The following is a 27,082-nucleotide window of genomic DNA, read 5'->3' as shown; positions in this document are numbered from 1 at the left end:
CCAAATAGTAAATTTATTGAAAATGTTTTCTAAATATAAAATTTATCGAAAATTTACTCTAAATAGTCAGTTTATCGAAAATTCACCCTAAATAGTAAATTTATCGAAAATTTACTCTAATAATTAATTTATCAAAACTTTTCTCCAAATAGTAAATTTATGGAAATTTTTTTCTAAATTTATCCAAAATTTTTCTATAATTGATTAATTTATTGAAAATTTACTCTAAATTGGAAATTTACTGTAAATAGTCAATTTATCGAAAATCTACTCTGAACAGTAAATTATTGAAAATTCACTGTAAACAGCAAATTTATCGAAAATTTACTCCAAATAGTAAATTTATCGAAAATGTTCTCTAAATAAATAATTTATCGAAAATTTTTCTAAATAGAAAATTTATTAAAAATGTTTTCTAAATAGCAATTTTATCAAAATTTTTCTATAAGTAATAAATTTATCAAAAATTTACTCTGTCTGAATTATCGATTTTATTTTTCACATTTGCAATAAATGAATCAATAAAGTTTGTATTTTAATTGAAAATCATAACAAATATTTTACTCACTCTCCCAAATATAACACAGTTATATTAAATAAACCATTTCTCATCAACTCTCATATGACGATCTCTAAAGAAAACCACACTGAATTGTGAGAGATTATATTTCTTACTCTATGCTTTTTGTAAGCTTTTGTTAAATATGGGCAACAGTTTCAAAATCAGCCAACAAGTTTAGTTGATTTTTAAACTTGGTTGTAACAACAACTTAATTGCGGGGCAACATTTTCAAAACGTCATTCGAATGTAAAACTAAAACAACAAATAAAAATAAAACACAAAAAAAAACCATGAAACGGGCGGCCAATGTTTAAAAACGTAAAATAATAATAATAATAAATAAATTATTAAAAACGTGACATAATAAATAAATATTTCTTTTAAGAAAACAAATAAATGACATAGATTTGTTTAAAAAAAAAATAAAAATTGGAACACAACAAATATTACCACATTTTACAATAATAAAACCAAAATGTCTACACAATAACTAGATTAATAAAAACAAATTTTGAAGTTCAACCAAATAAAAGAAATTATAATAATAATAAAATAAAATACAATACAATATAAAGTATTTAAACTATTTCTTAAACAAAAACAAGTGTGAAATATAATTTACCCACGTTATTGAAAGAAATGACATATTTACAATTTAACGCATAAATGGAAATTAAAACGTTTTTAAATATAAAAATGTTGAAAATTGAAATATGCGTATTTTTTAAAGAAAAAGAAAAATATAATTGTCATTGAAATTTTTTAAAGTTTTAATTAAGCAACAATCTTTAAATTTAAAAAAAAAAACATTCTTAAAATCTGTATTAAACTGGTTTTTAGTGATACAAAATTCAAATGGTTTATATTTATTTGTAATACAAGTACAATAATTTGTTTGCCTAGTTTTTCTTTATTTTCTATTTTAAGTTTATTTTTTAATACTTTAACGCAGGCTGTTTTGAAAAGTTTTGGGTTTAAATATGATTTAAAGTTATTGTCATAGAGAATTATACATAGAGACGAGACACTCCCAATTGTCAAACAAAAATACAACAAATAATATTTCTGATACAACAACAAAATACATTGTCTACCATGTATTTTGTTGTTGCAAGATATAGGTTTTTGACAACAGACTTAGGTTTTTGACAATTCCGTCTCGTCTCTATGTTACCCTATGGTTATTGTTTTGGTTTTTTAAGGATTTAAAATTAGAAGCTATGGAATTAATGAAATTGTTTAATTAATTGAACATTTTAATTGAAAGTGTACACGAAATATCAAAACAACTGATTTATTTATCGATAATATTCTCTAAATAGTAAATTTATAGAGAATGTTCTCTAACTAGCAAATGTATAAGAAATTAACTTCAAATATAATGTTCTCTGTATAGTAAATTTATCAAAACAAACAGTCTGAATCAAAGCTTGTAAATGAATAATTTTTTTTATACCCTTCTTCGTGAGATGGGTATATAAAGTTTGTCATTCCGTTTGTAATTTCCACAATATAACTTTCCGACCCTATGAAGTGTATATATTCTGGATCCTTATAGATAGCGGAGTCGATTAAGCCATGTCCGTCTGTCTGTCTGATGAAATCAACTTTCCGAAGGCCCCAAATAACTTACATACACGATTCATACATCAATATCTCCGGAGTTCTTCCTTGTCGGTTTGCTATTTTAAATCGAGAAAATCATAACATATTAAGTTAGACCTACAATGGGTCAAAATCGGAAAAAATATTTTTTAAGCCGAATTTTTGTTTTCACCAACATTTTTTTTCCTAAATATTAAAAAAAAATAAATAAAAATTTAAAAAAAACAAGTAAGAGTGCTATATTCGGCTGTGCCGAATCTTATATACCCTTCACCAAATTATACTTCAAAATTTTAAATATTTTTAGGTAAACAAAATTTAATTTTTTTTCCAGTTGTTTTTTGAATTTTTTGAAAAAAAATTTTTTTCGATTGTTATTTTAAATTTAATATTTTTTTTTTTTAAATTTAAAAATTTTTTTTTTTTTAAATTTAAAAATTTTTTTTTTTTAAATTTAAAATTTTTTTTTTTTAAATTTTAAAATTTTTTTTTTTTTAAATTTTATAATTTTTTTTTTTAAATTTTAAATTTTTTTTTTAAATTTTAAATTTTTTTTTTTTGTTTTTTCAATTTTTTTTTTGTTGAAAAAAAAATTCGGGTTCAAAATTTTTTTCCCGATTTTGACCCATTGTAGGTCCAACTTACTATGGTCTTATATACGTCGTTGCAAATGTCTTTGAAATATCTATCATTAGATATCCATATTGTCTATATTAATGTCTTAGTAATCCAGATATAGGTAAAAAATAGGTCAAAAATCGAGGATGTCTTGGTTTTTTCCTCATATCTCAGCCATTTGTGGACCGATTTTGCTGATTTTAAATAGCAAAATTCTCGAAAGCATGTCTGACAGAATTATTGAAGATTTGGATCCCGAAGATGTCTGGGGTCTTCAGAAAACTGATTTCAACAGACAGACAGACGGACAGACAGACAGACAGACAGACAGACAGACGGACATGGCTTAATCGACTCCGCTATCTATAAGGATCCAGAATATATATACTTTATAGGGTCGGAAATGAAAAATGTAGAAATTACAAACGGAATGACAAACTTATATATACCCTTCTCACGAAGGTGAAGGGTATAAAAATAAAAATTTTCCAAAAAATTAAAAAAAAACAACTTTGGAAAATAAAAATAAATTTTGTTTGCCTAAAAATATTTAAAATTTTGGTGAAGGTTATATAAGATTTGTCATAGCCGAATATAGCTCTCTTACTTGTTTGATTTTAATTCATTATGAATTAGCTAAATTTTGAATTAATTCTTTTCACAACAAAAAATAATTCAAAGAAATTTGAATCAATTCAAACGAATTAGGTAGTAATGAATTTCAATTCATTTCCAATTCAAATTAATTTGTTAAAGTGAATTGCAATTAATTTCCTATTGGTTTGAAAAGAATTGATTTTGAATTCATTTAAATGAATTACAGCAATGAATGATTCAAATGAATGAAATCAAAAATAAGTTGCAATCAATAAAATTCAAAAGCACATCTAGGGGGAATGAAAAATAAAAATTTAAGTTTCTTTTAGCAAATAAACAAAATTTTCCCATCTTGATAAGATTTTTGCCGATATCAAATAATTCAATTCCTATTCTGCTGCTACCTAACAATTCCAGTATATCATGGGAATTTCAAATCTCAGAATTTTTTGTTTTGCCTTGATACAAAACGCTGTCTTTTACATAAAAAATTAGTCGAATAACAAAACGACAGTGATGCTTAACTGTAGGTTTAACTTACAAAATCAATTAAAATTTCAATCAATTCAAATGATTTGGAAATTAATTGCTAATACTTTTTTCTAATTCATTTGAATTAATTCAAAATTAATTCAATTGAATTGGAAATGAATTGCAATTCACTTTGACAAATTCAATTGAATAGGAAACAAATTGCAATTCATTTTTAACAAATTCATTTGAATTGACTCAAATTTCATTCAATTAATTTTTTCGTGTGAATGATTCGCGAATTAATTCAAAAATTAATGATTCATTTACAGCTCTGTTCTGAATAAAGAATTTATCGAAAATGATACTATTTAGGGATTACTTTCTATAAATTTATAGATAATCTGTTTTAAAATAGTGATTTTATAGAAAACAATTTCAAAACAGTAGATTTATCGATAACGGTGGGATAAAAAATTTTAAAAAATTGTCTCTAAATAGTAAATTTATGGAAAATATTAAAATAAAAAATTGTCTGCTAATAGGATACTCTCTTCTAAGATGCAGCGTTTCCCAGATGGAGCGATCTACATCGATCAAAACAAATAGTAGTCGGACGAGGCAAGGTCTGCACTATAAGGCCGGTGAGGAAAACTTCCCAACCACTTTATTCCAAATAGTTTTTAACAGGTATTGAAACATGTGGCCCAGCGTTGTCATGATGAAATATTAAGATTTCAAGCCTAGCCGCATATTCTGGGCGTTTTTCTGCCAATGCTCGATTCAAACGAATCAGTTGCGTTCGGTACAGGTTCCCTGTGATGTTCTGGTCAGATTTCCGCAATTCATAATAGATAGGACCCTTTTGCTCCCACCAAATACTAGAGCTTAGCGCCATGGATATTTGATTTTGGCTGTCGTCTGGTTGGTCCTCACATACGATCTCTTACGCTTCGGGTTATTGTAATGTATCTATTTTTCATCGGAAGTAATGATTCGGTGAAAAATGATTTTCTTTTATAGCATTCAAGCAACATTTCGTACATGAAGAATCGTCTTTCATGGTCCTTCGGCTTCAATTCGTATGGCACCCAATTTCTCTGTTTTTAGATGAATCTTGCTACTCTAAAACATTTTGAAATTGCTGCTTGAGTAGCTTTCAATGATTTTTTAAACTCTTGTTGAGTTTGACAACAATTTTTATGGAGTAATGCCTACAATTCTTGGTCTTCAAACTTTTTTTTAGCTGGCCTGGGAGATCTTAATCTTCTGTTTAAAAAATCATTAATTCTGACCCGCACAAACCATCTATCGTAAGTTGAAATCGATGGAACACATTTATCAAAATTGTTCTATTAATAAGAATTTATAGAAAATTTTTCTATAAATCGCAAAATTGTCCATAAATACAGAATTTATTGCAAATTTCCTTTTGCAACAGTATCCTAGTTAGAAAAAAGTAAATATATGGTCATCTAGGAATTTAAAAAATTAAAAATAATTCAAATTTGTGCATCACAGAAAATAAAATGAAGTGATTTTTGCAAAAATATGGCATCTCAGCGAAATGGTTGGCAATAAAAACCGTTTGACGTTAAGCAGTGATGCCAAACTTTTGCTATTCTGCAGTGTTGCAATATTACTGCATATACGAAAGTTTGCATAGTTTTGTATTATAAAGTCCCCAAAAAAAATGAAAAAATGGTATCTTACAGCCATACCTAAATAAGAGCGTTGAGTGTTGTTTATAATTGTAATGCCCATATAAATTGTATGAATCACACCGAAATAACGCGGTTTTAACGCATAACTATAGGAAAATAAAATTCTGACAGAGGGTTAGGTGGGAAAACTGACGTTATTTAATATTTTGGTAAGAGTAATTGGCAAGCTATTAGAGCTGTATTAAAGATAGTTAGCCAATCTCGACTTATATACGTTTTATGTGGTCCTCCATCAGAATTTCTTCAATTGAGATTTAATGGTTTTTGTGCAATTTACCAGGTTTCTCTTCACAAAATTACTAACTAAGGAATACATTGATATGCTTAACTGATGGGTATTGTCAACACGTTGACACTCTTGCAATTTATGGAAGTGTTACCACTGGGCGGCAAAAAATGCAACGCTCAATGCATTTATTTAGGTAAGGCTGTAACATTTCTTATTCGGAGGAATTTAGAAATATTTATTTGAAGAACTGAAAGAAACCAAACAATTGTCACATCCAGAAATATGAAATCAGTTTTATAATGCATTGGGAGTCCCGATAAACTAGACGATAGTAAGCTGAACTATCAACCTAAAGATTAAGGGTTCGATTCCCGCCAGAGACTCTATAGACAAGTAAAAAGTTTCGCAGTTTGTGTTTGTTTTTAATAAGATAAATGTTGCAGTTTTAGATTAGTAAATTTCATTATTACAAAAACCTAATTGTAAAACAACCCACGTTAACTCTAACGATTAGTCATCGTTAACCGACACGACACACATACTTATTTACTTACATACTTACTTGCATAGTATATCAAATTTGTTTGCTGTTTTATTAGTGACAAAATCCAACAATGTAATACAATATTAATATTATTTTGAAATGAAAACTTGTCTACGCAAAAACCACAAAACAAGTTTTCACAATTTTTCTTTTACTTCTTATTTTTTTGTTTTACACAATTGTCTTTGTAATAATGCCAGCTACACTATAAAACAATAAACAGCGCCATCATCATCCATATCAACAACATCTTCAACTCAGTGGAGTGGTAGACAGAAGACGGGACACGTTATACAGACCGAAAAAAATCCAACAATTCACCGCCAAACATTATGATCAGCATAGAAACATAAAAGAAACACTGGAAATTAGAAAGAAAAACCTATTTTTTTATTTACCACAATTTTCTTTTTTCCATTTTAATGCCAGTTGTTTGTTGTCTACGAAAATTTTGTTACTTTTTCTCTGTTTATTATATTTCCATTCAAAAGAAAAACGTTTTATTTTAATTTTTTTTTGTGTTCGTTAAGTGAAAGTGGACGTTTCATGAATTAGTTACTGTGTGAGGCTGAATAAAAAAATTATGTACATTAAATTTAGTTTTTTATTCTCAATTTTTTTACTCTTTATTTTGTTATAGAAATGTTTAATAGTTTTTTGTTTATTTACTATAAATATTTAATGTAAAAATAATGTTAAAAATCCAGATTTTTTTAGTGTTTACGCATCATGTACACGTAATATTACAATATTTCATGTTTTTATTTTGATTTTGTGCGCATGCGCAACTTTTTTTTAAACTCAAATAATCATTATTTCAGGGCTGCCAAAAAAATACTTAACAACGTATACACCATTTATTTATACATTGATTTTTTTTAATGTTTGTTTTACAAACATGTTTTTTTTTGTTGGCTAGTTTTGAGTAAAATTTTTTTTTTTTTTTTTTTGAAAAATTAAAAATCCAAAAAAATATTTATGCATTGACGCTTCTTCATTATTCGCTAAAATTTTTTGTTTTTATTTAACTTTCACTATTAACTTTGTTGTGGTTGGTTTGTTAGGTTTATTACCACATCGCCAGCGCATCATCCATCACCGTACAACAACAGGTCAATCATTATGTTACAAAAAAAAAAGTATTAAAAACTTAAAAAAACATTAACAGAAATAGGCATTTAATATGCAAGGTGGTGGTAAATCCCTTGAATACATTCACATTATTAATGGTTAGGGGAAAAGGTAATTAATTGTTTTTTAGCTTTGTTCGAAAACATTTTTAGTAAAAGTAGTAAAATAAGAAAATATTAAATATAATATTCTCAAAATGTTGTTAAAAACAATGGAAACTTTTTAAAATATTTAATTTAATCCAAAAAACAATTGAAACTTAGGTTTATTTTAAAAACCAATGAAAACTTAGTTTTAATTTTTACAATAACGATGGAAACTTATGTTTCACTCTTAGAAAAACAATGGAAACTTAAATTTAATTTTAACAAAAACTATGGAAACTTGGGTTTCACTTTTATAAAAACAATGGAAACTTAAGTTTAATTTTTACAAAACTATGGATACTTAAGTTATATTTTAACAAAAACAATGGTAACTTAGGCTTTACTTTAACAAAAACAATGGAAACTTTTACAAAAACGATTGAAACTTAGTTTTAAATTTTTACAAAAACTATGGAAACTTAGTTTTCGCTTTTAGAAAAACAATGGAAACTTAGATTTAATTTTTACAAAAACGATGGAAACTTAGTTTTAAATTTTTACAAAAACGATGGAAAATTACGTTTCACTCTTAGAAAAACAATGGAAACTTAAGTTTAATTTTTACAAAAACTATGGAAACTTAATTTTGAATTTTTAAAAACTATGGAAACTTAGGTTTCACTTTTAGAAAAACATTGTAATCTTAAGTTTAATTTTAACAAAAACTATGGAAACCTAGGTTTCACTTTAACAAAAACAATGGAAACTAAGTTTTAAATTTTTACAAAAACTATGGAAACTTAAGTTTAATTTTTACAAAAACTATGGAAACTTAGTTTTAATTATTACAAAAACGATGGAAACTTAGGTTTCCCTTTTAGAAAAACAATGGAAACTTAGTTTTAACAAAAACGATGAAAACTTGGTTTTAATTTTTTACAAAAACGATGGAAACTTAGGTTTCACTCTTAGAACAACAATGGAAACTTAAGTTTAATTTTTACAAAAACTATGGAACCTTAATTTTAAATTTAAAAAAAAAAACTATGGAAACTTAGATTTCACTTTTAGAAAAATGTTGGAAACTTAAGTTTAATTTTTACAATAACTATGGAAACTTAGTTTTCTCTTTTAGAAAAACAATGGAAACTTAGGTTTAATTTTTACAAAAACGATGGAAACTTAAGTTTTATTTTAACAAAAACAATGCAAACTTAGTTTTAAATTATTACAAAATCGATGAAAACCTAGGTTTCACTCTTAGAAAAACAATGGAAACTTAAATTTAATTATTACAATAACTATGAATCCTTTACGATTTCTATGGCATTTAGATCTGGTGATTTGACAGGACACCAGTTTAAAACCCTAGATATTTTCCTCAGCGTATGGATCTGTTTCCGATTCCAGTCATAGATATTATATGATATGAATTGAATCTATAACTTGCCCTAAAAAGCAGCCCCACACTAAAATATGGCTTCAGCAAACTTGACTAGCCTCTTTCTCTTCGGTCGCCTTACAAATGTTCTGCCAACACTCTCTTAATTAAATGTGAATTCATTCGAAAAGCGAGCGGTTTAATATTTCTTCTTTGGTAAATTATATACAAGCAGTACGGATTTTTTTAGAAATAAGAAATTGCGGAGCAATTGCAACCAAGACCAGTTTTATTTTTTCTGCGGCTAACATAAATTTTTAGCTTTTATTTTGAAGCATTTGCACAATATGAATTTATTCAAAGTATTGGCCATTGTTAGCTATGATCTTTTCCCATCTTTCTGACAACATGTGGATTCCGAACCAAAAGAACTGATTATCTTTTGAGGCCAATAAAGAATCAAAACAATTTCGGATACTCTGTTCCAAAGTACAGAGCATAGATGACAACTAGATAGGTAACTCTTCCGTTCTATGGGTTTATGCTATAGTGCAGAGTATCCCAGGGAGAGCGTTCTGCATCGATCGAAACAAATAGTAGTAGGATGGGGCAAGGTCTGGACTACAAAGCGGGTGAGGCAAAACTTGCCAACCACTTCATTCTAAATACTTTTTAACAGCTATTGTAACATGTGGCCGAGCGTTGTCATGATGGAATATTACGGTTTCATATCTGGCCGCATATTCTGGGCGTTTTTCGGCCAATGCTCGCTTCAAACGAATCAGTTGCAGGTTCCCTGTATTTGCTCCCACCAAATACAGAGCATTGCCTTAGTGCCATGGATATTTGGTTTTTTTGTTGATTCGGCTGGTTGGCCGGACTTCACAAACGATCTCTTACGCTTAGGGTTATCGTAATGGATCCATTTTTCATCGTAAGTAATGATTCGGTGCAAAAATGATTTTCGTTTACAGCGTTCAAGCATCATTTTGGGCATGCAAAATCATCTTTCAAGGTCTCTCGGCTTCAATTCGTATGGTAGCCCCTGGGCGATATTTGTCTCCCGTGTAAAAATCACCACTTCTGAACCGAACAAACCATCTCTGGTACGTTGAAAGCGACACATTCACCATAAGCTTTGGTGAGTAATTGGTGTGTTTCAGCGGCACTTTTTTTCAAATTAAAGAAGTAAAGCAAAACTTCCGCTTTGTTGGGACAAAATTTGACATTTTCAAGGCAAAAAAAAACGTATACTATTGAAGTTTGAATTGGTCCTGTTTGTGGGAATAAAATTGTTTTAATTCGGTATGAAAATTTGTTGCCAAATCTTTCTGATTAATTCCGAAACTATTGGGCACATTAAAAAAATGTTAGTTTTAAATTGGAGTTAATTTGAATTATCAATTGTTGTTATTTTAGTTCTTGAGTTCTTTATCATCTATATAACGGTATATCCCGAGAACCAGAGTAAAATGAAGAGTTTAATGAAAAAATTTTTGGCAACACTGCCTACCATGTGTGTTTTTGACGTAAAGCAGTGATGCCAAATTGAATTATTTTATACAGCAGTGATGCCAAAATTACTACATTAGGCCTCTTTTTCACATAATTCTCGCTAAACTTTTACTTTCATTTATATTTTCTAAAAGAAAACACTTTTTGCTTACACCAATAAACAAATTAGCCATTTTATGCATATTTCTTTAACATGATATTCGTAAACAAAATTGTTTAAAGTCTTTTATTTCATTAAAATTAGCATTTGTTTTATTGCCACCAGCTTGTTTATATTTACATATTAATACACTTTTGATTGTTTTGACGTTTTTTTTTTTGTCTCGCTCTCTCTTTTTCTCACCTTCTAAAACTAAAATGAGAGTCTAACATTTTTCCAATTAAAAGTGTTTAAAATTAAAAGTATAAAACAAACAAACAGTAGTTGTTGTTTTGTTACTAATTAATTCTCACTTTTTACTTAACTCTTAAATGAGTATCTAACATTTATTATGCTTTAATTAATGTTGGGTTTATGTCTCTTTTTATTTGTCTGTTTTTTTTGGAAAATTAATAGTTTGTTTTAAACATAGAAATGTTAATGTTTGTTTATGTTTCACACACAGAAATATTTTTGAAAACCTTAAACGAGCTTTAAAATGTTTTAAAACAATTAATTCAAGTTGTTGTTAGTCTCTAAAGTCTCGTTTAGCTAGAAAATTTTATTGACTAAAAAAAATATTCATGTAACTTAGTTTAATTTTTTTTGTTGCTGTTATTTTTGTCTTAATTATTTTTTGTTTTAGTTTTCAAAACCCTGTTTGCCACGGAAACTGTGGCAATAATTTCCTTGTATACATATTAAAATTTACCCAGTTTTGTACATACGATATTTACTTAGTAGTCAGTCTGTGGCGTTTACAAATAGTAGCAGTTCCCCCTATATTTCTCAATCATTTTATAGTTTTTTCCTACAATTTGTTATTACACACATATTTTGTTATGGTGGGAACGAAACCTGAGTTTAATGGAATTTGTGAATTCAAGATTGAGTTCAAGTTTGCCAACAAAATATGATGAATTGAAAAATAGGTTAAAGTTTTAAAAATATATCAGTAAATTTAAAGTTACTCCCACTTAAAGGTAGATTTCTCTAAAGCTCTCACCTTTTTGAAGGAAAATATGTATGAACAATATAAAAATGACAATAATAACCTCAAAACAAACCGTCCTTCATTCAATTTGCATTTTCTTTGTAAAGCGGAATCCGCATCCAAATCTGCAAGCTTGTGTTTCTACACTTATGCGGCCGTGGCAAAAAGTTGTGAAATCATTGCCAACCATTTGCACTAAAAAACCGTTTGACATAAAGCAGTGATGCCAAATACTACTGTGAAGCAGGGTTGGACAATTATTTTATTTTTCGGTAGCAAGTACTAAACTTAAATTTGTTTAATTATTTGCATAGTGTCAATAAGAATTTTTAAATAAAATATTGAAAAATTAAAAAAATATTTTTTTTAGTGTAAAACTATAGTTTTCATTTACATGTAAAAATTCTTAGAAAGAATATTAGTTTAAATTTTATTTACATGACTTAAATGTTTAAAAGATAGATGGCCATATTATATTTAGGCCATGTTTAATTGTGCTCAATCATAACTATTGTATATAAATTAGTTTTTTATTATTTATACATAAAATATCTACAAACTACATTTTTGTTTAAGTGTAAACCAACCAAAAAAAACTAGAGCACACACACTATGGCTGTTTGATGTTGTTATATGTTTTTTGTTGGTACAACACCTAGTTTAGAAATACCAACAACAACTATAACAATGGCAGTAGTATGTCGTTTTAGTTTTTCTTTTTTACCGTATAAAATACTTGACTTGAATTTCATACAAATTGATTTTATTTTTATATTTTTTACACTCATTGTCGCCTTCATAGTGTATGTTTGTACATATTTTTGTTTGTTAACTCGATTTTTATTTAATTTCAAGTTAACATTGTTTAATACAAAAAGCAACTTTATATTTGACTGACTACGAACAGTAATTAGTAGTATGTAGTAGCTATAGTTGTCATCATTGCATTAGAAATGGTAATATCTTCTTCTTTCTTTGCTTGTGGGGTGTCACTTCTAGTGACACATTTTAAAGAAATAGAAGAAGAATTAAAAACAAACTGTTGTTTTAACTCTAGCACTTACTCTCTATTACATACACACACACTCACACTACCACAATGTAGCAAAATGGCTGAGTTATTGTTTACACTTTTTTATATGAATTGTACTTAGAGCCATTGCTTTGTTTGGCAATTGGTTTATCAAGTTACTTTTTTTTTGTACTTGTTTTCCGCTGATGTTTGACAAACCAAAACATAATGAATGAGAAGATCTTAAGACACCCAAAATAAAAGCAGCAAGTACCTTTTGTGTTAACACAAAAATCGTTCAAGTTTAAAAGTTTATTAACCTTAAAGTAGTTCAAAGTGAATTAAATACAATAAAATAATAAAAGAAAATTAATGTTTTAAACACCATTCAGAGCGAAAATAAAATGAAATCCCATTTTTTTTTATTATTATTATTACTACAGTACAACCCATTTAAATAATTATTGCGAAAGTTTGTGTAAAAATTTGTTTCAATTTAGTCATTTGTTTAGCTCACCCACCTCTCCTCCATTTAAATTATATTAAATTTTTTATTTGTTTATTTTTTAATTTCTAAAATCAAAATATGTATATTGAGTCACTAAATTAGCACACCCATTTGAAATAAATTAATAAACAGAAATTTCCAAAAAAAAAAATTAAAAAACAAATAAAATCAGTCCAAAAGTTAACTAATGCAAAAATAAAAGAGTTAATTTAATTCAAAATTTTATGAAATACTTAGGGCAAAACTGATTTAGAAGCATGAAATTTATTAGTAAATTTTGATTTTGACAATATGTTAATGGCGTTTATAGCCTATCGGAAAGCTTATCGGAATAAACCGTTATATAGAAAGTTATGGAGACACATAACTGCAAAAAATTAAGTTAAAAAAATAACAAAAATGTAATTCCAATTACACTCAATTTTAAAAACTACAAAGAATGTGATTCTTTTTCTACATAATCATTAAAATCGCTGCATAAGTGTTGATTTCATTCCTAATTAATTGATGATGTGATCATTAATTTATTATTTTGTAACGTGCAGTTACCGTCCTTCATTCAGTTTGCATTTTCTCTGTTAAGCGGAATCCGCATCCAAATCTGCAAGCTTGTGTTTCTACACTCATGCGGCCGTGGCAAAAAGTTGTGACATCATTGCCAACCATTTGCATTAAAAAACCGTTTGACATATAGCAGTGATGCCAAATACTACTGTGAAGCAGGGTTGGACAATTATTTTATTGTTGGGTAGTACTTTTTCATCCTCTGAGTACTAAACTTAAATTTATTTAATTTAATTAATTATTATTAATTTAATTATCAGCAAATATATGTTTAATGAATTTGTGAAATATTTGAATAAATTTACGTATTTTTGAGAATTTTTTTATTGAACGGTTTAAGTTTTATTTAACTTAATACAAGTAAAATGTTTATACTCAGTAACTAGTCCAAACTTATATAGCCAACGAATTCATAACGGATTGCATCCGTTGCATTTACTTTATAGTAATAAGTAATTAGCCGACTGAGAGCCGAAGCGTTTATCTCGTCGAATCCTCTATTAGAAGTTTCGTCCATTAACAAATATATTCCAAAGATACAAGACAGCTCTGTGGTAATGAAGATTTCAAAAGAAGCAGACCTTTGAAAAACCTGGAGAGACTAAGCATACCTCGGATGGAAACAAAAACTGCATCACAATTTATAAAATTTTAATAAAAAGTTGACCTCAATTTTTTCGCTCGTTATTTTGCTTCAAAGTTCTTTAACGCATTGCGATCTAGAACTTTCTGAACTTTACACGACTCCAATCCATCTTTAGCTTTGGCTGTGCTCACAAAAGAATCAGAGCATTTAACTTTACTAGCTACTTTTCTGATAGAAGTGTTCGGTGCTCTTTGAAAGAGTTGTTCGACTTCTTTTGCCTTACCGATATCTGTTAGACCTTTATTTCTTCCTGAACCAGGTTTTCTTTCAATGTTCAAGTCTTCCTTATACTGTTTAATGGCTTTTAAAACAGTGTGACGATGAATTTTCAAATATTTTGCTATTTTTTGGAAGTCCATATTGGATTTTTCTGAAAAGTTTTAAATATTTTTTTCACGAACTTTTTTTCGGTGACCATTTTTACCGAAATAATGGTTGATTGTTAATGATTTAGGAAAGATAATATCTGACATATTTGTAAAAGCTAACGTGATTAAAAAAAATAATAATTTGTTGGACCAAGGATAAGTTTTTTCTGACTCACTCATTATAAGATTCTGTACAGTCGAATATTACATATATCTCTTACTTGTTTGCAAATCTAATGGGTTCAGCTTCTTTGCAATGAGTGTTGGAAGGTTTTTTAGAAATACATAAAATGAAAATAGAACTGAAAAAATAAATAAATTATTTTTTTGCTTCTGACATTACCCCCTGTCTATACTTGACAAATATTTATAAAAATAATTAATGACGTTTGTTGTCAAGACATTTATCTGAGCGAAAGCACTAACAATTTTGTCATAACAAAGCAATAATACAAATAAATGGAGACTATACCTGATAATTTTTTATCTTGGCAACCATTTTTAAGTTTATCATGATAAAAATGTATCTGGTAAAGACAGGGGGTTAAGGAAAATTGTTTGTATTTTTATTCTTCTTCTCAATAACTGGCATTCACATTACATTGATAGCTGGAAAACCAATATAACTGTTTAAAAACATATAAAATACAACTGAGTAAGTTTGTTTAATTTTTGTATGAAAATTTCCAACAACAAGCTTACACTATTGTATTTTAAAACAATAATAAACTCGATACAAGGATACAAGGGGTTTTGTGAAATAAGCAAAAGAAACAAATGTCAGCACAAGAAATTTGAATTACAGATAGACGTTAAATAAAATAAATATATCATGATAAAGGAACAAATTTAAATCTCTATTTTTGATTTAATATAAATCTCTCGTTGTATAATAAAAAAAAACTAGGCAAACAAATTGTAAAACCATTTTCAAATTTAGCCATTAACCATGAAGTTTAAACCAAATTTATATTGTCTCTGAAAACAATGACGAAACTCTAAAACAAAAACAATTAAACAATGTTTTGTAACAAAAACCATGGTGACAACAATCAAAATTACCTGTGATGGTGTATTCATACAAACCAATTCGTTTTTGACCTCATCAACGACCCCTCCAACATCCACAACAACAACGGTCGACTCTATACATCCCCTAGATACGGCCACAACAACAGATTCTACATCCTCAGCATCATCAAACTCTTCTTCATCTTCGCCTGCCCACACTTTTAATAGTGACAAAGATAAATCGTTAACCACTATTTTGGATTATGACAAACATCAGCAGCTAAATTCTTCTTCCAACTCCTCGAATAAATCAAACTCTACTATACGCAGCAGCGGCGGTCAAAAAACCTACTCCAGCGGTACAAGTAATCGAGCCAAAAGACCGCGTACTCCTAAATGTGATAATCGTAGAAGGTATTACTTTGGCAGTAATAAAATCTACTGGTGTAAACAATCCTCGGAAAGGCCCTCGAATCTGGGATGTTGTTATAAAAGTGAGTTGGGTTTTGGACGTCACTCCTGCTCGAGTTTACAACGTAGTGCCAGTTCTGTAACACACAAAGAATTACAGCAACATAAAAGTCACAGCTATACGGGACGCTCTAAACATAAGGCCCTTACAGCTACTAGTAGTCTATCCTCGGTACCAAATAACACACATCAACATCATCACAATCATAATCAAAAATCTCATGCAAATTATCTCAATACTTTCTATAATCTAAATAAATGCAAGTCAGCAGCTTTAAAACCCACGACAACGCCTAAAACAATATCGGGCGCTACTTCTATATTTCTGGTTAACGGTTTTAGTGTTAATTCTTCGGCCTACAACAATAATAAGTGTTGTGCCAGCGATACTCGTCTCTTGAGTTTTTTACGTTCGGCTCGTAAATTGTATCGTAATAGTGTACGTGTAAATAACAATCAACAAGAAAAGATTTACAATAACAGTAATAATATTATTATTAATAATAATAATAATGGCAACACCTCATCAGCTGAAAATACCAAAGCATCGTATGATAATTGTAATTTAAATTTAAATAAAACTAAAAATCGTTTAATTGAAAATGCATCGGAAACAAAGTTGAATAGCAATAATTCTTCAATAGCTGATAAAATTAAACAAACCTATATATTTGGTGTGAAAAGTTTTTCTACAAATAATAATAGTAATAATAATAACAATAATAACTATTTTAATAATAAAAATAAAAGTAATAATGCTAAAAATATTGAAAATAATAGCAATAATGCCGCCACATTAAGTGAGGAATGGTTTGGTTAGTATTTTATTTTTGGTTAATATTTTTATTTATTTATATACCTATATTAAAAGCAAAAAAATATGTATTTTTTTGAAAAATGTACACACTTTTTCTTGATAGCCAGCTAACATTGCACTTGCCATTCCCGAATGGCTTATCAATTTACACTGAATGCCAATTTAAAACAAAGAAGCAAAGTAAATTTCATAAAACGTACATTTCTACCACCGTACGTTGTATATTAAACAAATTCATATTGCAAACAAATATATTTTGCTGACTCTCATGTTAATATAACCTTTAAATATTTTTAAAAATCTCACGCTTTATGCGTAAGAAATGAGGAAAATCCACACCATCCATTATGTTGTTAAACAAATTGCAAAGTTTGCAAATAAATTTATTAAATTTTTCAAATAAATTAAACTTAAAACAAATAAAAATAAAAATATTAAAAACATATTTATTAAAACAAACAAACAAAAAAAAGAAAGTCTTTATTTATGGTGTGCAAACATTTACTATCACTATTAAAATCACTCATCCAAATTTTTTAAATGTTTCTTTTTTGTTACAAACAATTTATAAACATTTTCTTTGCTTTTATTGCATTTTAGATGTAATAAAAATTAATTATTCGTTTTTTGTTTTATTTTAATTTTTTAAAAAGCTAAAACTAATTAGACAGTTTGGTAAAATAATAAAAAATTGATTATTAATTAATAAACTTATGATTAACAATAGAGTTTAAAAACTAAACTAATTAATTTGCCCTTAAATTTTAGTTTTAGAAACTAGCGTTTAAGCATCTTTAAAAACTGTAGATTGTATAACAGTTATTTCTATTTTAAGTTTTCGTTTTATATATTCGCAATACGTGTAGTTTGCTTAAATATTTAATCATCATTCATACTTTGAGTTATGTAACTCAATGTAAAATTTAAAGAAATGCACATTTTGTTTTTTATAATTTATCAATAATATTTATAGAAATTTCTTTAGCTTGAGTGACAAGACTTTTTAGTCACGTCAGTGTTTTAATTGAAGTAATTAGTGAAATCATTTGAATTATAATTTGGAGAACCATTTTTATTCTGGATTCTTACATTTTGCCAAAATTGGTTGTCCATTATTTGAAATATACATTAAGCTACGTATACACGATTGTCAGAAAAATGCTCAGAAAATGGTTAACACAACCATGAAAACTTATGTTGAAACATATGGGTGTTAACCATTTATTGAACATTTTCTATCAAGTTTGTAAGAATACGACAACCGTGTATTAGAGACCTTACTTCTTTTTATAAATTTTGACATTCAGCTTAAATTGATATCCACACAGAGATGGACATTTTTTTAGTATCAAAAAATGTTTGCCATTGAAATTGAAATCACTATATTTTAAATAAAAATTAAAATATAAATAAATTTGTAAAAGCGCTGCTAAACAATTAGTTTTTTGTTGCAGTTAAATAAAATACAATTTCGAGTTTAGTGTTTGCGTAGTTAATTGTAGTATTGGCAAGTAAGTTAAACTAAACGTGTATTGTCTACAATAGTTAGTATTCGTTTAACAAATTCGATTAGCACATAAAATAAGTAATGTTTATTGACTGTAAAATACTGCTAATATTTATACAATAAACTATAAAGTATTTGGAAGGAAAAGCTACGAAAATTGTTTATCTATTTGTTGCAAATGGATACAAGTTGCTCAACAATTTAATGGAATGTTTTGCGAACAAATAACAAAACAGCAATGAGTTAGAGAGAAACTTCAAATAAATTTTGTTTGAATTTTTTTTTTTTTTTTAAAATACGTATGTACTTCATTTCATTTACAAGTAAAAGGTGTAAAATTTGTTAACAAACTAATTTTTTTAGGTATTAGAAAAATACAAAAAGAAAAGCAAATAAATTTAAAATTAACATAAACATGTGATATGTAGGAATAGATTTGCAAATACATATATAATGCAGTAGTAATACACATTAATAATATCCGGAGTTGATAATAACCGGAAGTTAGCTTTCTTGCATACATATGTTTGTGATTATAACTCATCTCAGTTGTTTAAAGGCAAGTAGTCCCTTTAGCAGACAAATGTAAGTTACCTGTTTTTTTATGTTTAACTTTATAGGAAATTGTTTATACCACCCTCGTAGTTGGAAAAATGATTTAGCTTTTATAGACAATAAAACCAGTACATGTGAACCATTTTTTGACATTTGCTTCCTTATTATTATTGTATTTTTATGCCAGTACTTGTAGACTATAGAGGCTGCTTGCTGCTTCATTATCATACCATATTTATTCATTTGAAAAATTACCTTTTTTTTAATTTATTTATACGCCAGTATATATTGCTTACTTTTGCCATTAAGGCAGTTATATTATGAGAAATTTATATAGACTAGTCAGTCTAGTCTTTTGTTTTAAAATTAAGCTTCTATGTTCTAAAACTGTATGATATGGTTTATTGTGTCAAAAGTTAATTTGTTGTGAGAAAATGAATAAAGAATAAGAAATATGTATATAGGTGGGTAACTCTTACATGTTTTCAAATGTTGGCATCTCTAATAAATTTACTGACAGTTTGTTGACATAACCTTCGCATCACTCAAACCATGGATGGTAATTTGCAAATTTATTTCTGATAAGGCTGAAAATAAAAAGAAATTCAATAAAAAAAAGAACTAAGAAAGTATTGTCGGTCAAGCCCTACCATATAATACCCTACACTGATTAAATGGACAAAAACATTTTTCTTTTAAAATTTCAATAATTAATTTTCGTAAATGATTTTCGGAAGCCGGCCTTATATGAGAGCTATGTTTCTTGATTTTAAATTGCAACCAACCAAGGACCATACCAATTTTATTGATGTATAATTCATGTTTGTAAGTTACTTGGGTTATTCGGAAAGTTGAATTCAACAGACAGACGGACATTGTTATATCGACACCCCTATCTATCGGGTGTATGACTTAAGAATGCGGTATTTTTTCAAATGTTTAGCTTTTATTTTCAAACATTTGTTCAATATAAATTTATTCAAAGTATTGGCCATTGCTAGTTATGACATTTTCCTATCTTTCTGGCAACATATGGATTCCGAGCCAAATGAACTGCCCAGCTTTTGAGGCCAAAAACTAATCAAGTCAATATGGGATAATCTGTTCCAAAGTGAAGCGTATCTAAGAGTATCTAAAGTCGGAGGGGGCACGGGGGAGGCACATCTTCTTAACCACTTCATTATAAATACTTTTTATCAGGTATTGTAACATGTGGCCGAGCGTTGTCATGATTGAATATTACGGTTTCATGTTCTGGGCGTTTTCGTCCAATGTAAAAGGTTCCCTGTTATGGTCTGGCCAGATTTCAGCAGCTCAAAGGTCCTACCCTTTTGCTTCCACTAAATACGGATAATTACCTTAGCGCCATGGATATTTGACTTTGGTGTCGATTAGGCTGGTTAATTATTCTTTAAATTAAAAACATTTTCCTAAATAAGACCACTATAAACGTCAACATTTACCTTGAATAGAACTTTTGTAATACATATTTGAACAATGTATTTTAATTCTACATTATATTCTATAAATAACTATATGGCACACATCCATCATCTTAAATTTCAAATAATTTTTTGCAAACAAAACAATAATATGCTCTGCAACTGACGAGAACTCCAAATGATTCATATTTCATCAGCGAAAAGCAACCACAAAAACTAAAATTTATTTACAAAAAATATAAAACAAAGGGCAAATTTATTATTTTTATTTATTTAGTATTTCTCTTTTTTTTTGTTATTTTTATTACAATATATTTATATATTATACTTTGTATACTGTGTTCTGAATGAAGTTGGAAAATATATATAAAAAACGCTTTACGCTCGATGCATTTGTATATGAGAAACTTGGTATGACTTCATCAGGAATGATTCAACTTAAACAAAATCAACCAACTACTCGTTTAAGTACTAATAATAAAGTACATACACTCATTCATTTATGTTTAGAAACGCGGCAGATCATTCTGTGAAAACAATCATATTTGTAAAGAAATTGGCGATGATGTAAAGGAATTCATTCACTGGAAAACATATCATACCTTTTATTCTTCACATGTATTAAAGGTATAAATAAGTTTGTCATTCCTTCTGTAATTTCTGCAATATTAATTTTCGACCATATAACCCCCTGTCTATACCTGATAAATTTTTATCATGATAGACTTCAAAATGGTTGTCAACTTTGTCTTGACAACAAACGAAATTAATTGTTATGATAAATATATGTCAAGTATAGACAGGTGGTAAGAGATAATTGACAAATATTTATCATAATAATTAATGACGTTTGTTGTCAACACAAAGTTGTCTGAGCAAAAACACTAACAATTTTGTCATAACGAAGCAATAATACTAATAAATGGAGACTATACCTGATAATTTTTTATCTTGACAACCATTTTGACGTTTATCATGATAAAAATTTATCAGTTATAGACAGGGGATATTATTTGTGATCTAATATGAAATTTAAGTTTCTTCTTTTTATTAATTGGCACTCAGTATTGAATGATATGTCATTCAGGTATGGTAAATGGAATCTTTATTCGGTATGAAAAAGTTTTTTAAATAATACTTATGGCCGTATTCATAAACAATTTTTTTAATTTAAACAACATTTTAAAATAAAATTTTGTATGGAAAATTTGCTTTAAAACATTGTTTTAAATTTAAAATTGTTTTATGAATACGGGGGTTAATATTTACAATTAATTTTATTAACAAAAGGCATACAAAAATTTATTTTAACATTTGCACAATTATTTTAAAAGCATACGACATGTGTTTAACTAATTATGAATTGAACGAATATTTTTTTGCATTTCAATTTTAAAATTATTTTGCACTTTATAACCCAGACACATTTGAACTAGTCATTTTTTGTTTACTTTAATTACGTAATTTATTTAAAGTTAAAAAATATGTATACAAATTTCAAATCATGCAAAAAATTTTAAGTACAAATAAAACATTATTTTGCAAAGAAAAAAAGATGCATTCAAAGACTCATCTTTAAAAACGTGCTTGAATTTTGGAAAACAAAGCAAAGAACTCAAATAAGAAGGAATTGCCCCCGTATAAAATAAAAAAAAACTCAATATATTCAAATATAAGAAGACTCATTGAAATTCTCATCGAAACTCATCATAATAAAAATATATAAGACATAACAGCAAACAGTAGCAATGTTATTTTAAATAAAATGCAAATTAAAAAGTTCAACAACAATAAATGACAAGTTGAAGCGACGAAATTGTATAAACAAAACACAAAACATAGTATTCAATCATGAATCATATTTTATAACCCACTGTGTCCGACTCTATTTTTTCATATTGAAATTTTGAAACGCAATAACTAAATTAGAATAGAAATACACTTTTATGTCTCTGATACTAACAGATAAAATTCAACATCATTTCTATATTAGGTGAATATTTAGTGGTAGAGTTGGTTTTAGCAACAATAGCTTCTATTGTGTTTTTACATTGTGTGGCTCAATAGAAATTAAATGGAATTTTAATGAGAATGAAAAGTGAATGTTTTTTTTTATAAATTAAAATAGTTTAATGGAGTATACGCAGACTGTTATTTTCAGGAAGAAAGACATTATTATAATTTATATGATGGTTAAATATATATACGATGGTTCTATTCTTTGAATATGTTAATAGTGAGATAATATGCCTTTAAAATTATAAATATGTATAGTTATAAATACAATAGAGTCAAAATGAAAATTTTTTGTAGTCTGATTGTAAATTAAGGAATATTTTAAAACATATATAAATACATAACAAAAATTCCTATTTCCATCCCTGAATGGGATATTAATTTGTACTGAATGCCTATTTATTAAAAGAAGCAAAGTAAATTACCCTATGTCATCCCCCTTTCTATACTTGACAAATATTTATCACAACATTTAATGAAGTCTGTTGTCAAGACAAAGTTGTCTGAGTAAAAGCACTAAAAAATTTTTCATAACGATGCAATAATATTAATAAATGGAGACTATACCTGATAATTTTTTATCTTGACAACCATTGATATATGGTAAAAATTTATCAGGGGTCAATACTTGATAAATGTTTGTCATGATAAACGTCAAAATGTTTGTCTAGATAAAATAATTATCTGGTGTAGCCTCCATTTATTAGTGATATTGCTTCGTTATGACAAAATTGTTAGTGCTTTTGCTCAGACAACTTTGTCTTGACAACAAACGTCATATATTATGACACGTGTGACTTAAAAATTCGGTATTTTTAAAATTTTTAGATTTTATTTTGAAACATTTGCACAATATAAATTTATTAAAAGTATTGGCCATTGTTGGGGTGAGAAATGGGTGATGGAACTCTGGATGAATTTGGAAAAAAATCAATCTCTGAGACTTTTGAAAAACCAAAATATTTATGTATTTTGCGTTTTTCTCAGAAAAATCCCAATAGGAACTTTTGGTTTGGATGCAGAAATGACAAGAAAGATCAGAATTCATTAGGAAACCAACGGAAACAACATTTGGGACATTTTGACCAAGTTGACAGATTATTTTAGGCATTATGTGAGAAAGATATAGCCTATTATTAACAACATTCAGCTTCTGTATATAAAGTAATGACAGGTAAAACGTTGACCATCACAAGTATTAATGCCAGAGCCAGATAAGGCTTTTTGGCATTAACATTGCCGCCCGCCTTGCAGGAATATGCAATGAACAATGGAGTTGATCAACCTGGTCATGTCACAGATGTTGCTTCTGAAAGAGTAAAAGTAAGTAATTTTAGTTAAAATAATTTATGTTAGTATTTTGAAATTCATTTTAATAGTTCTTATAGCATAGATACAGAGCAAATTTTTTTTTTTTTTTTTTAATACAATTCATGTTTTGATTTTCATAAAATATTTAGACAATTCAATGAAGTATATGATGAAGGGATATGATATATGATATATAAATGAATATATTAGTTTTTTGTTAGGCATACATTGAAAATTAAAATACGTTTTGAAATTTGCTTGAGCTTTGCCTAAAAGTGCATTTTAATAGTTTACAAAGAGCAGGGACCGTATATTGTCCATCCAAAGACTGTGCTTTGGGCAGTTGGAAAGCCTACCCTAGAAAAAACTCCTTGGCACATAACCTTTGGATATTGATCCACTCCTATTATGATGTCTATGGAGGAGGATTCATAAAATTTCGAGTCTGCGAGGAATAAATCTCGAAAGTTTTTCTTGTAGGCATCTGGAAGTGATTGAGCTGGAGTGCGGAGAGTTATTCGGTTATCAACCCTAAATGTACCTTCGATCTGAGAAGAAGAATCGAATCTGGATTTCAAGACAAGTGGACAAATGGTCTCCTCATTGAGAGTATACGCGGTTAAGTCAAGTTTGTCTACTAACTTCTTTGACACACGGCTGACTTGCGAGCCAGAATCCAATAAACAACGTGCGTGAGAAGTTGTTGACCCTATTTTGACTAAAACGGTTGGAAGCAAAATAAGGGTATTTTGGCGAATGATTGCCGTCAAAGAAGTGGACTTAGAAGTGGATGGGGTTGACTGATCGTTTTTAGAATCAAGGGTCAACGAATCACGTTTCTTTGATGATGTGGATGGCCTTGGTGACTGTGAACGTGAACGTGAACGCGAACTAGATCGAGAAGGTAGCAAATCCTTTACCAATCTAGGATTGACATGTAACAGAGTGTGGTGAAACTTATGACAGTGTTTGCATTAATGTTTAGAGAAACATCTGCCTTGTGAATGGTCATGTGCCAAGCAATTAATGCAATAATTATTGTTGCGGACTGCACGAATACGATCGGACATATTCATAGCAAGAAATTTTCTACATGTGCGTAATGGGTGGGGACGTTTACATATACGACACGGATATGCGTTGTATCTTCCAATGGATCCACTAGAGGTAGATTTAGATGAAGTTTTAGGCATGTTGAGCTAGAAAAAAAAAGGAAAGAAAAACAAAGCTATAAAGAAAACGTTCTAGGTGCAAAATTATGATTCGTCGGGAAGCTTTATTAGTTTTACTATTGGTCTTTTTATTAAGCCACGTTGTGTCATTATGTCGGCGACTCGCACACGGTTATCCGAACCGGTATATATTTTTATGACTCTACCAAGTCTCCAAGAGTTCGGTGGAAGGTTTTCATCTTTGATCACTACTAGCGCTCCTACGTTAAGATTGACTTCAGGTCTCTGCCATTTAGTTCTCTTGTTCATTTCTTTTAGATATTCATTTTTCCAACGGGAACAAAAATTTAGATATATTATCTTTAATCTTTGCCACCGATTTATCATGGACAAGGAGGAATCATTCACCTGGGGATCAACAGGTGCTAGTATCGGAGTTCCTATAAGAAAGTGACCTGGGGTTAATGCGCACAAATCGGCTGAATCAGTAGAAATAGGAGAAATCGGTCGGGAATTGAGACAGGATTCAATTCTAGATAATAGAGTTGACAGTTCTTCGAATGTGTATTTGTAACATCCGACAACTTTTCGGAAATGAGCCTTGAAGCTCTTAACGCCAGCTTCCCACAATCCACCCATATGTGGAGCACCTGCAGGAATAAAGTGCCACGAAATATTTTGATGCGCATAATTTGATAATAAACATTGCTGGGAGGTTTGAATGAACTCTTTGGCTAGGATTTTTGAAGCTCCTACAAATGTTGTACCATTATCGGAATATAGGTGAAGAGGACATCCGCGACGAGAGACGAATCGACTAAATGCGGCTAGAAACGCCTGAGTGGATAAGTCTAACGTGGCCTCTAAATGAATGGCTTTGGTGGAAAAACAGACGAATACGCATACGTAACCTTTGGAAACACGACAACCTCGTCCTGAGTAGTTTTTAATGTCGAAAGGTCCAGCAAAATCCAAACCGGTGTGAGTAAATGGACGTGTAATCTCCGACCTTTCAGGTGGTAAAGCTGCCATGATTTGTTTTTGACACCTTTTTTTGTAAATAACGCATATTTTGCATTTATTGATGGTAGCTTTGATTAGATTTTTTGCTTTAGGAATCCAATATTGAGTTCTTAGGAGACGCAGAACTAGTTGATTTCCGCCGTGAAGACTTATGTCGTGGACAAATTTCACCAAAAGTCTTGAATATTGGGAATTGTATGGGATTATAATGGGATGTTTCTCGTTATACGTTAACCCTGGAGATGATTCTAGCCGACCACATGAACGAATAATACCCTCCGGGTCTATAAAGGGATTTAAATTCAGTATTCTACTAGTTTTGGAAATACTTTGCCTAGAAGAAAGAGCTTTGTATTCATTCGGATAGCTAGCTTTTTGAATCACGGAAATGAGTTGATTTCTAACGGAACTAATTTCAGAGCTAGAAAGTGTAAGGGAATCTTTAAAGAAACTGAAACGATATCGCCGATGTGTTCTATAAAAGAAGCGATAGATATATGCCATGACTCGCATTGCCCTGCTGAAAGAAGAGAATCGTTCTAGGATATCTTCAAATTCCGTAAAATAGGAGAAATGTACCTTGACTGGTTTAACTTCAAGATCAGTACTTACGAAGTTGGATGGATCAGAACTAGGCCATTGAGACTCTGTTTTCTTAAGCCATTGGGGTCCAAACCACCATAAGTTATTTCTTGAAAGTTCTTGCGGACGTAGACCACGACTAGCCAGATCTGCTGGATTATCTTCAGAGTTCACATGTTTCCACTGTGAATAATTTACAACTTGAGAAATTTTTGAGACTCTATTGGCCACGAAGGTTAACCAACAACAAGGTGGCTTTGCCAGCCATGAAAGGACAATAGTGGAGTCTGTCCAGCAGAACATGGAGTATTTGTCAACATCTAGTCGCGGTAAAAGATTGTCTACCATTTCAGCTAGGAGAACCGCACCACAAAGTTCTAATCTCGGAATGGATAGAGTCTTAATGGGGGCCACTTTGGTTTTCGATAAGAGTAAATGGGTTGAAATAGAACTGCCTTGGGATATGCGAATATATAAAGCC

At 29.1% G+C, this 27,082-nt stretch overlaps 1 protein-coding gene across 3 annotated transcripts in view; it reads left to right on the top strand.

The window, feature by feature from the left end:
- The first annotated feature begins 666 nt into the window (after positions 1-666).
- Positions 667-27,082, top strand: part of Csk (C-terminal Src kinase) — a 50,001-nt gene continuing 23,585 nt past the window's right edge. For 2 of the 3 annotated variants that reach the window (XM_065498933.1, XM_065498930.1), the window contains exons 1-2: positions 667-880; positions 15,635-16,991. In XM_065498933.1, coding sequence (XP_065355005.1) covers positions 15,734-16,991 — 1,258 coding nt within the window. In that variant the 5' untranslated portion in view covers positions 667-880; positions 15,635-15,733. Of the gene's footprint in view, positions 1,137-15,634; positions 16,992-27,082 lie in introns of all 3 variants that reach the window. The other variant, XM_065498931.1, reaches the window with a different exon arrangement.

This window comes from Calliphora vicina, chromosome 1, assembly GCF_958450345.1.
Source record: "Calliphora vicina chromosome 1, idCalVici1.1, whole genome shotgun sequence".
Lineage (NCBI taxonomy): Eukaryota > Metazoa > Arthropoda > Insecta > Diptera > Calliphoridae > Calliphora > Calliphora vicina.
This window is presented reverse-complemented; position numbering and strand designations above follow the sequence as displayed.